The 15078-nt window shown below is 47.4% G+C and overlaps 1 protein-coding gene, 1 long non-coding RNA gene and 1 other non-coding gene across 3 annotated transcripts; all 3 read left to right on the top strand.

Annotated features, from left to right (window-relative positions):
* Positions 1 to 9700: 9700 nt before the first annotated feature.
* Positions 9701 to 9798, top strand: LOC123451605. Its single transcript, XR_006632440.1, has one exon. It is a non-coding gene; the product is annotated as a small nucleolar RNA Z101 (small nucleolar RNA).
* Positions 9799 to 10363: 565 nt separating this feature from the next.
* Positions 10364 to 12002, top strand: LOC123446344 (UDP-galactose transporter 1-like). The gene is made up of 4 exons (XM_045122992.1): positions 10364 to 10460; positions 11131 to 11338; positions 11553 to 11781; positions 11861 to 12002. Exons 1-4 carry the CDS (start codon positions 10364 to 10366, stop codon positions 11990 to 11992), a joined length of 666 nt encoding a protein of 221 aa, XP_044978927.1. The 3' UTR covers positions 11993 to 12002.
* Positions 12003 to 12004: 2 nt separating this feature from the next.
* On the top strand, positions 12005 to 13233 carry LOC123446345. Its single transcript, XR_006631324.1, has 3 exons — positions 12005 to 12338; positions 12465 to 12551; positions 13032 to 13233. It is a non-coding gene; the product is annotated as an uncharacterized LOC123446345 (long non-coding RNA).
* Positions 13234 to 15078: the final 1845 nt, after the last annotated feature.

Here is a 15078-nt window from a genome sequence, read left to right on the forward strand (position 1 = left end):
TAGGAAGACAAAAGAAGTATGACTTCAAAACTTTGAACACATAGGGAGGAAACTTGATATTATTGCACTTCCTACAAGCATATGTTCCTCCCTCATAATAATTTTCAGTAGCATCAGAAAGGAATTCAACAATATAACCATAACATAATGCATTATTTTCATGATGCACACACATAGAAGTTTTATCACTACCCACACAAGCAAAATTCTTATCATTCATAGTAGTGGGAGCAAACTCAACAAAATAACTATCATGAGATACTTGATTGATAAAATCCATGTGAAAATTAATATCATGATGACAAGTTTCATGGCTATACTTATTCTTTTTAGCATAAATGTCGGTGATGCAAGGTCGACACCTATGGGAATCCAAGTGAAACCCTTGTGATCGTAGGGCGGGGATAGGTTACGTCAAGAGCTGAGCTAACGATCAACACCTGGCAAGCCTTTTTACCCAGGTTCGGGCTACAAAACCCTACGTCCTGCTTGTGTGGTTGTATTAAGCGTTTAGTTGTTGATTGTTACAGTGACCGTTGATAACCTTCTTCTGAGTCAATGTACAAAGAGTCTAACTCCTTTATGAATGAGCTAAGGGCCTCCTTTTATAGGCAAAGGGCCCACCTACAGTGCTTGGTGGTAGGTTCACGACAAATTACAGTGAACATAGGGCGGTGCTTATCCATCTACCGCTGTCAGGTGCATTAAATCAACGTCTTGTCCTTGTTAGCGATGTGCTGGTGAAGACACGTATCCAGGTGTTTCGACACCTGGACGCTGCGCTGGCGCATGCGAAATGCGCTGGAACTTGGGGGCGACGACACTATTGCAAGGGCGGTCGCCCTCCTGTGCCTAGCCCCTTCATCCTGGCAAGGGAGCTTGCCGGGGCCTTGGGTCCTCGTCCCGGCAAGGGAGCTTGCCGGGGGCTTCGGTCATCATCCCGGCAAGGGAGGCTTGTCGAGGTCTTGTACTTGGTGAGTTCATCACGCCCACCAAATGGGCATGGCCTTGGTTATCTTCCCGGCAAGGCAAGCTTGCCGAGGCCTTGGTAATCTTTGGGATTGTATTTTCTCTGGGTCTTGCCATGCCCTGCCGGCAGGGGCTCTTTGCACCCGTGTACAAGTCTGTGGCACTAGGGACCCCAGTCTTTAGTGCACCGACAGGAGCCCCCGGGACTGAGCTACACACGCGTGCGAAGCGTTGTTGGGCCAGGCCCAAAGAGGTGCACGGGCGTTCGTGGCTGGATCTTGCTGGCGGTTGCTTTTCCCCACATCGTGCATCCGATGCGCGAAGTGGGAGGTCGTACGTGAAGTGGCCTTTCCACCTCCTGAAACGCCTCTACCATGCGCGTGGCATGCACAGTTATGGATGGACAGGTGACAGACGTGGCCTTAAAAGGCGGAGTAGTGGCTAGGCCCACCCGTGCATGCATTGGTGCAGCAGGCGGTTCTCTGTTCACCCGTGAGCTTGAGCGATATGGTGAGAGGGTGGTGGTTTTTGGACAAGGGAGGCTAGCCCCCGCGCCCCATCCTATAAATTGGGAGGGTTTGCAAGGGGTTTTTCTCACCTGACTCCTCCTGAATCCACCAACTCCTCAGTCTTGGTCTTCAGAATCTTCTTCTATCTATAGGTGGCGCTCGCCCCTAACCATGGTTAGGGGACGGGGTCGGCCACCGTCGGCCGCCAGGGCGGCGAGAGGATCCCGTTCGGATCATGCCACAGCTTCTGGGGGCGCCGCAGCAGAAGACGGCCGGAGCGGCCGTGGTGGAGGAAGGGCAAGGGGTCGCGGTCGCCATGGACGTGGACTTCGGGGGAGGCGGAGCGCAACTCCAGCGCCTCCGCCTTCTCCGAGGCTTTCTCTGGTGGAGGTCCTCCATGTTGCTTTAGGGGCGCCCACGTGTGCTTCTCGGCTGCTGCGAAGGTCGCTTGAGCGACATTGGGCGCTCCGCTTAGAGCGACAGTGACGAGGGGTACGGCGGCGGCAACGGTGCCGGGCCTAGCCTCAAGCCCTGGGGAATTGAATCGGATGGTGATTCCCCCGGCTGGGACTGAGTGCTTCATGCACTGATGCGGCCCGGTCACGCCTTTGCCTCGCCTCGGGGGGGGGGGGGATCTCAACCGGATCCGTTGCCCCCTTCATCTTTTCCGACGCTACTCTCCAGTGTGAAATGTTGATCGAGGAGGGGCCAGCCTAGGTTCTATAGTGGGCCGGCCCGCTTTTTGTCTTTTTGAACTTCACTCCTCAACGTAGGTCGATCCTCGTTAAAAGATGGAGTCTTTAGGTTAGGATAACGACGCTTTGTAAGTGAAGCCAAATGTATCCGTTCAAATGAATGAAAATACTATTTTCCCCTTTTCTCAATTCTGTTCTTTGTATGATTCGTCTTTACATAATCTGGGAACTTGACGGCAACTACCGGCAAGGCTCCTTGTCGCGTTCAGTGCAACCATGGAAATCGCCAAGCGCAGCTTGAGACGAAATCGGGTGTTGCGTAGCCGCTTGCTCTGTTGATCAGGTTCACAACTGTTTGAAGGCGCTCTATGGCCGTTCAAGTCGTTTGAACGATTTCAAACAAAGACAAGGTGCACTGATCTTTGGAAAGGTCCCAGTATGAGCAAACTCCACACACAAAGATTGGAAACTTTCGAGGGGAAAAACAGAGAATCTATCTACTTCAGATCTGAATCTCAAACTTAAAAACTTATCTGCTCATGCCGTGGTTGCATGGCGCTTGAATCTTTCGTCAGGGCTTCGGAGTCCCCGACAAGCAGGAAATTACCGCTGCCGGTGGCTTATTCTCCAGCAAAGACTTCTTGCCGACAGACCACGACCGTCGTTTGGAGAAAAAAGTCGGCCAGGGTGTAACCCCTTTACTTCTCTCTGGCTAGGCTATGCTGGCGGAGCTCCCGCGCGCATCTTGGGCGATGATGCCACGCTCTCGGGGCCACAACACTCACGTTGGAGTGCGCACCAGGGCTTCAGGACCGTGTGGCACATCCTCAACGACTATGCATCACTCCGTAGAGGTGCGTCCGCCGGAGTATGCACCGAGGCCTCTGTGAAGCGCCGAGGCACGCCCTCGACAGTCGCGCTTTGGCCCCGAGCGACGCATCGGCCTGACGACGCCGCCTTTGGAGCCTCCGCCTCCCTGCCCCGCGCTCGTGTAGCAACGCGCTCGCACAAGCCTTGGGAAGCCGTAGCAGAACAGAGCGTCCACGGCGGTACCCCGTTTCCGGGGAACGCGGCGTAGCACCCAAACTTCAAAGAATCCGGTGCTGATCTTGCTCTAATTCACGCACCACTCCACACCTCCTACCTAGCGTGCCAAAGATGTCGGTGGTGCAAGGTCGACACCTATGGGAATCCACATGAAACCCTTGTGATTGTAGGGCGGGGATAGGTGACGTCAAGAGCAGAGCTAACGATCAACACCCGGCAAGCCTTTTTACCCAGGTTCGGGTAGCTTACGCGTAAAAACCTACGTCCTGCTTGTCTAGTTGTATTAAGCATTTAGTTGTTGATTGTTACAGTTGAAAATGCGTTATATCGACTAGAGGGGGGTGAATAGGATATTTTTAGAATTTCATCACTGAGGAAATTCCTTTTGAGGAAATTCCTCACTGATGACTAACTTACAGCGGAAACAGTAAAGGATCAGAAGTGCAAAGTTTCACAACAGCAGTTTTTCAGAGTGAAGAATGTGAAAACAGATTGCACTGTGAGCAGGCACGCAGAATACAGATGAGGATTAACTGACGTGAAGAATTTGGGGTTGAGGAAATTCAGAGAAAGTCTTCCGCAAATTCTTCAAACAGTCGCAGTGAAAGTCATCAACACATAATACGAGGAAAGTAAGGAGTTGAGGAATTAGAACCCGTTTCTCAGTGAAGACAGTCGTTGATGACCCAGTTCCAACTGCTGTGACAGTCGTACATCTGGTTTGGAGCGGCTTGGTATTGAAACCAAAGGACACACAGTCCCGGGACACACAGTCCCTAGCGTATTCTCCTTGAGCTAAGGACACACAGTCCTCGCCCAACACTCGTGGTAAGTCTTCAGGGCAGACTTCCAAACCCTCACAAACTTGGTCACCCGGCGATCCACAATTGACTGCTGGAAAGCTCTAGACCATGACGCCTAACCGTCTGGAGGATGCACAGTCCTCAAAGGTAAAATCCTTCAGTCCCACACAGGAATAACTTCTTCAGTGATGCTCAATCACTAGGTTTGGTTTGTGGTTTCGGTGTATGGTGTATTTCCTCACTGATGAATTACTCTCGAAGACTCTGAGGAATTGGGTTGCTCTTATGACAAATGTCAGTTTCTAACGGAGCAGCCAACCAGCTAATGGTTGTGGGGGGTGGCTATTATAGCCTGGGAGCATCCCGACATGATTTGACACTAATGCCCTTAAATAATATGACCGTTGGAGTGGATAAGACCAATGACTTGGCGTGGCTATCATGAGGAAATTCATTCCAAAGTGTAACTTCGAACCCCTTTAACAGTACGGTGTTCCTATTACTCAATTGCGAAGAAAATAAAACAGAAAGTGTAAATCTTCATGCTTCAAATTCTTCAGAGTGATTTTCTTCAGGACACACCGGATTCCTCAATATCAGTATCTTCATGAGGAATATCAATTTCATCGCAGATTCCTCGCGATTCAGTTCTTCAGCTTCAGACCAATTTCTTCAACTGAAGACATATATTTTTAGGGGTCGATATTCTTCAAATATCTCAAACTCCTCAATGACTTATAGATCCTGTGTAGACTCACAAACACATTAGATACTTAACCTATAAGTCTTCAAACCACCAAAATCACTAAGGGGCACTAGATGCACTTACAACAGTGACTGTTGACAACCTTCGTCTGAGTCAATGTCCAAAGAGTCTAACTCCTTTATGAATGAGCTAAGGGCCTCCTTTTATAGGCAAAGGGGCCTCCTATAGTGCTCGGCAGTAGGTTCACGAGAAGTTGAAGTGAACCTAGGGCGGTGCTTATCTATCTACCGTTGTCTGGTGCATTAAATGCATGTCTTGTCCTTGACAGCGATGTGCTGGTGAAGACACGCATCCAGTTGTTTCGACACCTAGATGCTGCGCTGGAGCATGCGGAATGCGCTGGAACTTGGGGGCGGTGGCACTGTGGCAAGGGCGGTCGCCCTCCAGTGCCTAGTCCCATCATCCCGGCAAGGGAGCTTGCCGGGGCCTTGGGTCCTGTCGAGACCTCGATCCTAAGCCATAGGAATCCAACCTGTAACACATTGCATCCCTTTCCGGTCTCACGCACGGTTAACCCCATGGCTGCCACCTTACCTTAGCCAGGACCGTTTGCGCCTTTTGACTCACGTATGCATTAGTGTCGCTAGCATTCCAATGTCAAAGAACCCGGGTGGACATATCTAGTCATGAACTGCAGTGGCTCGACTGTACAGAGACAGACATACATAACCTAGCAAAGCAGGTGTCGACCATCAGCGAGTGTAGAGGAGTCGTAGCAAGCTACAAGGACTCCATTACACCGCATGACATTTCCCCCATAGGGATAGACACAACAAGTAACAAGGATACATGCCGGTCAACCAATGTGTCCGGAGCAGTAGCGAACTACCAAGGCTCATGGGAAGCACAAAGGGGCAATTCTCTGTATAGAGATCTACTAAGGGCATACGACTAGGTGTCAAATCCCATACATATCACAGTGCATCACAGGTACGCATGATATACTCGATATGCATAGATACAACAATGGCATCATAATATAACCATACAACAACACAACATTTATTTAGAAGACTCAGAGGAGTCTTGCATAATATGTTCATACAGGCAGGGGTCACATGATCCGACACTCAAGTCATACAAGCAGAGTTATACAAACCAACGGAAGCATAAAAGCTGTCTGAGTACAGACAGATGAAAGGGAAAAGGCATAAGATCTAACTATGTACAGATCCCTTCTGAAAGGGGCCAGGTCGTAGCTGGGACACCAGCTACTCGTCATCATCGATGTCTATAAAGAACCCACCTGTTGGCTCGTGGGTATCCTCTACAACAATTATTAAGCAAACATGAGTACAAGTGTACTCAGCAAGAATTTACAACAGATCTATCTACTCATGCTCAGGTATCAATAAAGGGGGTTGTGGTGTTTCATGCAGCAAGCCAGCTTTGACTCTTGGCTAGACTAAACCACAATTTTAAATAGTTTTAAGAACTTTGTTAAGTCGTGCACGAGTCCACTACCACAACAGCAATACACTATCATGAACTCCTTTCCGTCTCCCTATGGAAATGCCAGACATGATACTCACGCTTATCTTGATACTTTTATGAGTAGCCATTAAAGTTGTCTATGATCAACATATGTCTCCAAGTAGTCCACATCCGCGGACGCGGCTATTCGAATAGATCATAACCCTGCAGGAGTCTTTTTCTTCACACACGCTCTCGCCACTTATCGCCATGTCATTACTAGGAAAAGGGCTATAGATGATATATACACTAATGGCGCACCAGACAAGTAGTGCGCCACTACTATATAGGAGTGGCGCACCATGTGCAGGTGTGCCATTAGTGTGACGGACACAAATGGCGCACCACACACTCGGTGCGCCACTACTATATTTTTTTTTGTTTCCAAAACTACTAATGGCGCACCACCAGCTGGTGCGCCATTAGTAACCAGGGTTACTAATGGCGCATTTGTAGGTGGTGCGCCACTACTATATTTTTTATTTACAAAACTACTAATGGCGCACCACCAGCTGGTGCGCCATTAGTAACCAGGGTTACTAATGGCGCATTTGTAGGTGGTGCGCCACTACTATAATTTTTTTTGCAAAACTACTAATGGCGCACCACCACCCTCGCTGCCGAGCACCCCCCGCACCCTCCCCCGCTCCACCGCCGCCGATGACCCCCCGCACCCTCCCCCGCACCACCGCCGCCAAGCACCCACCGCATCCTCCCGCGCTCCACCGCCGCCGACGACCCCCTGCACCCTCCCCGGCCCGCTCCACCGCTGCCGACGACCCCCCGCACCCTCCCTCGCTCCACCGCGGCCAATGACCCCCCGCATCCTCCCCCGCTCCACCGCCGCCGACGACCCCCGCACCCTCCCCGACCCGCTCCACCGCCGCCGACGACCCCCTGCGCCCTCCCCCGCTCCACCGCCGCCGCGGACCCCCCGCACCCTCCCCCGCTCCACTGCCGCCGACGACCCCCCGCACCCTCCCCCGCTCCACCGCCGCCGACGACCCCCCGCACCCTCCCCTGTCTCCTCGCTCGGTTCCCCCGAACGGAATCGACCGAGTGCACCACCCACCCCCTCCCTCCCCCCCCCCCGAGCGCCATTGCTATCCAAAAAAAATATTACTAATGGCGCACCTCTCTCGGGTGCGCCATTGCTATCCGAAAAAAAGATTACTAATGGCGCACCTCTCTTGGATGTGCCATTGCTATATAAAAAAAAGATGGACATGACTACGCAGCGGCGCCGCATATTAGCGTCCCGTGCAGCGGCTGTAGAACCGTTGATTAATGCTAAGAGTCTGCGATCTAGACTCAAATGACCTGCTAGGCCCAAATCGCCGCATGCATCGGAAAAAGCAAGTGTTGCTTTCAACTGCCCAGACCATCCATGCGGTACGTGGATTCCAGAATAAAATATCACGAGATTCGGGTCGTACCAATTTACACCCATACTAGCAACAGTATTGCATTGGTAGTGCTAAAATAGGTTGTCTATACACATATGATGCACTTGTGCTTACATGTAACCAGATTACAAAAACAAACTTGTCAGATTACAAAGTATTTGGCTATCAAATTAAAATGATTAGTTGTGTCCTTTGTTGCGAGATTTTAAACATGTTTAGTTGTCATATTATAATTACTTAGTAGTCAAAATTAAACATGTATAATTGCCAAAATTATAAGTGCTTAATTGTCTAGTTTAAAATAGCTTAATTAGTTGCATACTTTGTTGCCACATTATAAATATGTTTAGTTGTCATATCATAATTACCTAGTTGTCAGAATTAAACATGTTCAGTTGCCAAAACTACAAGTACTTGATTGTCTATTCTAAAATAACTTAGTTGCATATTACTTTGTTGCCACATTTTAAACATGTCTAGTTTTCATATTATAATTAACTAGTTGTTAGAATTAAACTTGTTTAGTTGCCAAAATTACAAGTACTTGGTTGTCTATTTAAAAAAAACATACTTTCCAGATTTCTAATGTGTTTAGTTGTTATATTACAAAATGTCAGGATTGATTTATTGTGCTTGGCGTTCAAGCAAGTTTTAAAATAACTAGTCATGTTAATTAAGTCGCATGTAGACTGGATTTCTATCAAGTGACCTTATATTTTGAAGATATGTACAACACCATGTACTTATGGAGAGAAAGGTACGATAGGAGGGTACATTCAGTGCAAGACACAGCTCATTGTAGTGAACAGTTAACTATAGTGATGAGTGACGTTACCGTGTAGCAAACAGTACCCATGTAGTGAATAGTGCGGCACCATACTGTAAGAAGCCGAGGGCACCGGCCGCTGCACGGGAACCCTACGGTGCGTCGTGTGTAATATAGATTTTCCCAAAAAATATTACTAATGGCGCAATGTACGGGGATGCGCCATTGCTAAAAAAAATCTAATGGCGCACCGCTCGGGGGTGCGCCATTGCTAACCCTCTCTCCCTCTGTCCTCGCCTCTCCTCTCCCAAATCCAACCGGCCGGGATCTCGCCTCTCCACTCTCTCTCCACCCCCACCCCCTCCCCCGTGCACCAAGGTCGTCCGCCACCCATCCCTTCCGCCACCCATCCCATGTCGTCGTTGGAGGCCCTCGTCAGCGCCGCCGAGCTCTGGCGCCCCGCGCCCCGCGGGGCCGGCGGCTGGGCCACCGCCGCGCTCCTCCTGCTCCTCGTGGCCCACCTTTCCGTCCTCCTCGTCCGCCGCCGCCATCTCTCCACGGGGCGCAACCGCCGCTGCACTCCTCCTGCTCCTCGTGGCTCACTTCTCCACGGGGCGCAACCGTCGTGGCCTAGACGAAGAACTCGGTACCTGCAGCTGTAAGCGGCCTTGTGGTTCTCTCGAGTCCCTTAGGTTGTCCAAGTTCTATGCTAGTGGATGAACTGTAGGTTTGTTGTTCTAGTCCCTTAGGTCAATTTATTACTGTTGCTCTTGGTTCGAATGGACTGTAGATTTGTCCCTCGCGCATCGCAAAAACTGATTACCGGCGGATCTCATGGCCACCGCGTATGAGACGATGCCACAGCGACCCGCCCCGCCGTCGCCGTCCTACATGGCCTCACTCACGACTCATGTCCAGTAGGCGACGGCGGTGTACATTGCACAGTCCTCTTACAATTATTATTAATGCTAAGGGTGCCCTCTGTTCTCACTTCTGGGGTCTAGAGATGGTGGCGTACACTACCGAGTTATCTTACGATTCTATAGATTTATCAGTGATTTGAAAGAACAAGTACATTAGTGGCATGCTTAGCCTGTTAGCCTATTAGCCCTCTGTTCTGATTAGGTGCCGGTGTTTGGTTAGTGCCTCCAGAAACACTTCTGAGATGTGGTAGTATATCGTAACTATTATCTCTGCTATGGTGCAGAAGCCGTACGAACTGGTGATAATATTTCCTTCTTGTTTTTCTATCTTGGAGGATTATCGTTTATGCAGATGATGAGACACAAGTTTTATGGGTAATTTGCGTCTGAAGCATTTCAGTGATGTCACAACCTTTTCACCTTGGAGATCTGATGCATGCTTGACAATATCCTTCGTTATTTCGTTTTGTTGCTGTTTTTGATTCGCTTGGGGTGAGATGGGGGAAAAAGGCGCGCTCTTTCTGCACTTTCCACAGATTCATACTACTATTACAACAACATCGCATTCGCTGGACTGGGAGCTATCTCTGCTCACCACATTCACTGGACCTAACCTAGTGGTTCAGCCTGATTTTGAGATATTGTCCCCTTGAGCACTTCTGCTCACCATAATCCTCAGTACTAATGTTTTTGCACCTGTAACCGGGGGACTTGATTTGCTCTTGATCTATGGCGCTGTGTTCTCGCCTCGCCACAAAAAGGGAATGAACGAACCACACGGCATGACAACAATGGCCTCCTTTCTAGTTCCAGAGAGCAATGTGTTTGTTTGCTGATACTATAACCTTTCTTTTCCTGCAGAAGCTGGATTTCAAGTTCCCCCTGGCGGTGTCCTGCGTCCACTTCATATGCTCCTCCATTGGGGCATACGTCGCGATCCACGTGCTCAAGGCGAAGCCGTTGATTCAGGTCTAGCCTGAGGACCGTTGGAAGAGGATCTTCCCCCATGTCCTTCGTGTTCTACATGAACATTGTGCTCGGGAACGTCAGCATGCGGTACATCCCGGTCTCCTTCATGCAGACTATCAAATCCTTCAGGCCAAGTTTGGACCTGATTATTTCCAACCTAAGCGATATTTGCAGTTCATGCCTAAAACATGCTTGTTAAGGCATACAAGACAAAACAATTTTGTATTGCCTACATGTTACTATCGCAGTGGATATTACCATAGAAAACTTTTGCATCAGAAGCATCATCTACTTCCTTGTATTCAAAATATCTCACTGTAATCTTTCCATTCTTAATCATCAGCGCATCGACAGACAAGCCAACCAAGCGTTTGGCTAGATTTCCCAAATCAGCATCTTCAGAACAAAGACCTTGCTCAATCTTGTGAGGGGCACTCCCAAGAAATGCTTCTAAATCTTCCATTGAAGAGAATGCTGAAGTGTCCTCGTCCACTTGTTGGTCCACTTTGTTGCAATCTGCTTCATCCACTGGTGTGTCAACTTTGTTACAATCTGCTCCATCCACCGAATAGTTGACCTGAGGAGTCACATACTCCTGTGAGACTTGAAGGTTTGCTTCTCCTTCAGCCAGCAATTCAAAAACCGCAGCTTCTTGGATGCAGTGCCATACCTGCTGAAATGCAGGTTTTCCAACTCCACCACTGGCATGAAGTACCGCACTGTCTATTCTTGTTCACAAAGAAGAAGTAGAGTTGTGGTGTTGCTGCCTATTAACAACTTTTCTGACGATTCCGTGTCATGCAGTTATTCTGCAGTGCTTGGTTTGGAGCAAGCACTTTGAGTGGCGCATATGGGCTTCGCTGGTCCCAATAGTCAGGGGGATCCTCCTGACCTCAATGACAGAGCTTAGTTTCAACATTTTTGGTTTCTGTGCTACCATGATAGGCTTCTTGGCCACATCTACAAAGACCATCTTGGCAGAGTCCCTGCTCCACGGGTACAAATTTGACAGGTACATGCTCATCTCATTGTGTAATTTCTGATGCTTTAGCGACTGGTGTTGTAACTTGTATGGCATTCTCAATTGTAAAACATTTTATCTTCTTTCTTACTAAAATGATACTAGATCAAAAGATTTAGTTCTTACTGTAGTTCTACTGTCAGGTTCAGTCCTGTAACTTCTTGCCTCGGTCAAATGATTTATTAAGTATTCTCAGTTTCTACAGCATTAACACAGTATACTACATGGCACCTTTTGCCACCATGATACTGGCTCTTCCAGCAATGTTGCTTGAAGGAGGTGGCGTAATTGACTGGTTCTACACACACGACGTCTTTTCTTCGCTGATTATCATCCTAGGCTCAGGGGTGCTTGCATTTTGCCTGAACTTCTCCATCTTCTATGTGATCCATTCGACCATCGCAGTGACTTTCAATGTTGCTGGCAACCTTAAAGTAAGACCATCCTGGACTATCTATGTTTTCTTCCCATAAGCTTCTCCTCTATTTCTAAAACATGCACATTGTGCTGTAGATTGCCATTGCCGTGTTGGTTTCATGGCTGATCTTCTGGAACCCGATCTCCCCAATGAATGCAATCGGATGCGCAATCACGCTCGTCGGTTGTACTTTCTATGGGTATGTGAGGCATCTCATCTCCCAATAGAAGGCTGCTGCCCCTCTTGGGAACCAAGGAACGAACTAGCCGAGAAGTCGGGTGGAGATGCTCCCCCTTGTAGGTGACAAGGAAGATAAGGTCTAGCAAGGCAGTACTCCCATACCCAGGACCCGTTCATTTCAGTGGTTGATGGTACATTACGGTTTGGCACACAGATGCTGAGTGAGTTGAGGGACGCCAGTAAATTGGTATGGGGGCAACACTTTTGTGAAGCTGCATATGTTGTACTCAGGCGAACTGTGAGGGTTTGTTCAACCCCAGGACGATTCATGCGATTAGGATGGTGCTTCTGTTTTCTTGTTTTGCTGCCATATGTTTAGACCCTGAACTGCTGGTAGGAAAATTAATGGCATTATGATGCGAGTCATCTCCGCATTGAAATTCGGTTGCACATTATCTTTCTGTTGCACAATGACCCTTTGCCCATGTGAAGTCAGATTGATCTTTTCTCTCAATGTAGGAACTGCATCCATGCCTCCAGAATGGCCGCAGGGCTATCATCAGCATCGTCGATCTAACAACCGATTCTTCTGAGAAAGGACTTAAGGTATTTCTTCTCCGAGTGGATCTATATTTTATGAAGTAGAATCAGTGGCCCAATTCCTAATATTTCGTCATGATGAATACGTATATAGTTACTTAGTTTGACATGTTTAAGTAATTAGAAGGGTGCGAGGTGGCATGGTAACCATAGTGCAGCTAAAGTAATTGTTAAGAATGATCTTTTTTCGTAAAAAAAATACCCATAGTTTATGTTGGAATTTTGGCAAAAGACTAAGTAGATCATTTAGGGTTCCTCGAAAAATCCTAATACCTGGGTCAGAGTGTATATGATATCACTTTTAAGATTGTTTAATATAAAGTGACAAAACTTCTGCTATAACAAGTGGGTAACTTTTATCGAAACTATATTGTTAACTATGATATCATGATAATCTTTTGATCGAATATTTTTAATACGCATATGAGATTTTCACAACTTGATTTGGTTCCACTTTCTTGACAAATTTGTGCAAAATGTTTTCAGGTACTCAACCTATTGATGCACATGGACATGATGACTCTCTAGCGTTTATGGACCAACCAACCTGTAATCATGGACCTTATTGTCTTGTAGACCATTTGGTGTTTCGAGTGTTTTGGAGCTTGCACTTTGTGCATGTAGATACAAACTTATGTGTTCTGGACCATCTGAAGTCTCTCATAGTAACCAATAGTCCTTATCTTTTTGTGACTTGTGTTAGATGATTGTTAAGATGGTCAAAACTATCCTTCCTCTAGGTTAATTTATTTGTCAACTTGCGTTCAATGTATGTGCATGTTTATAAACATATTTTCATTGTGGTGTAATATGTGTTTATCTTGAACCTTCTTGTGGGTGTGAGGATAATAATTGAATATTTTTAGAGCTGGTAGTATAACCTGTGGCACACCATGAGCTATACTAATGGGACACCTGGGAAGCATACTAATGGCGCACTTGGGAGGCATACTAATGGCGCACCTGGGAGGCATACTAATGGCGCACCTGGGAGGCATACTAATGGCGAACCTGGGAGGCATACTAATGGCGCACCTGGGAGGCATACTAATGGCGCACTGCTTGGTGCGCCATTAGTATATCAGATACTAATGGCGCACCTGTGGTGCGCCATTAGTAAAAAATTCTAATGGCGTGATGCTAGTGGCGCACCTATAGTACGCCAATAGTAGCCAAAACAGGTGCGCCACTAGCAGGACTTTTCCTAGTAGTGTGTGCACGTCATGCACCTCGGCAACCTTCAAGCGGAAGCCCAGCGAGGGAGTCGGCCACGACCGTTAACCATGCTAACACCTAGTCCAGGTTTATCGCCTATTTGAGAGTAACCCGCACGGAAGTCCGGCCATGGTTTTCGCCACGGCCCCAAATGATATGCGCAGGGTTCCCAAGCCCACCATTTGGGTGCCACTAGGTACACCGTGCCACTGCCTACCACATCATAGCCCACCACTAAGGTCAGCACTATGCACGACCTCCAGCATGACTATAAACACCAGAAACTACTTGCAACTCCTGGACCGAGTACTAGGTGATTAATAAGCCGAGAGGGTCAATTAAGTATCCCAACGTGTGTAGTATCTAGTCTTGGATTACACACACAGAACTCAGTTCCTAATGACGGTTCCAATGAAACAACCCGCCATGTACTCCTACATAGCATTTCATCGTTACCTTTACCAAATCAGGTTCGACACTTATCCTTTGTCACTAGAACACATTCATCCATTCCAGTTCATCACCCAGATGAAACAGACCTTACACTACTCTAGGCATAGCAAGCATAGCAGGAAATAACACAACATGGCTCAAGCAACTACCAGGTATGCTATGTTGCAAGGTTTGGCTATTTACTGTGACAATGACAGGTCATGCAAACGAATAGGTTCAGCTACCGAAGTAAAACATTTGAAATATTTTTTCCTAATGCAATAAGTGGGAGCAGGAGCAAGAACATGGGATTATATCGGGATGATCAAAACGGTGCTTGCCTTGTTGCTCAGCGGAGGGATTAAATCCGTCAGACGGATATTCAGACGTATCCGGAAGGGCAGAGCCTACCGAAACAATAACAACCAATTAATAACAATCATATGCAACAGCATGATGCATGATCATGGCATGAAATGAATTGTAGCATAAGTTAATGTGGCTATCAAACTTTTAAAATCATGCTGATTTGAATTCAAATTCAAATATTACTTTAAGTAATATATTCATCAAATTTATTTAATTGATTTGACCTGATGATGTTTCATAACTTTGTTTTTCATGCATGAAAGTGGCACCATTGTGTTCATTGATTTTTCTGATCAATTTGCATATATTATTGTCAAATTTGGAGATATAATCAATTTTCTATGATTTTCCAAAGTTTTGCACTTATTCTGGAACTAATATAAATCAGAAATATAGTTACTACATCAGCATGACATCAGCAGCTCCAACTGGCCGTTGAAAGTCAAACTCGACCAGTGGTACCCACTAGTCAGTGACTGTGGCCAGATTTTAATTGAACTTTAACTTGATTAGTTCA

This window comes from Hordeum vulgare, chromosome 4H (genome assembly GCF_904849725.1).
Source record: "Hordeum vulgare subsp. vulgare chromosome 4H, MorexV3_pseudomolecules_assembly, whole genome shotgun sequence".
Classification (NCBI taxonomy): domain Eukaryota; kingdom Viridiplantae; phylum Streptophyta; class Magnoliopsida; order Poales; family Poaceae; genus Hordeum; species Hordeum vulgare.

What these genes read in the sequence shown, in the direction of transcription:
- LOC123446344 (XM_045122992.1), top strand. Translation starts at nt 10,364, where the DNA reads ATGTCCTTCGTGTTCTACATGAACATTGTGCTCGGGAACGTCAGCATG. An exon ending in CACGGGTACAAATTTGACAG is followed by an intron (nt 11,339 to 11,552) that starts GTACATGCTCAT and finishes CAGTTTCTACAG; the next exon opens with CATTAACACAGTATACTACA. An exon ending in ATGTTGCTGGCAACCTTAAA is followed by an intron (nt 11,782 to 11,860) that starts GTAAGACCATCC and finishes ATTGTGCTGTAG; the next exon opens with ATTGCCATTGCCGTGTTGGT.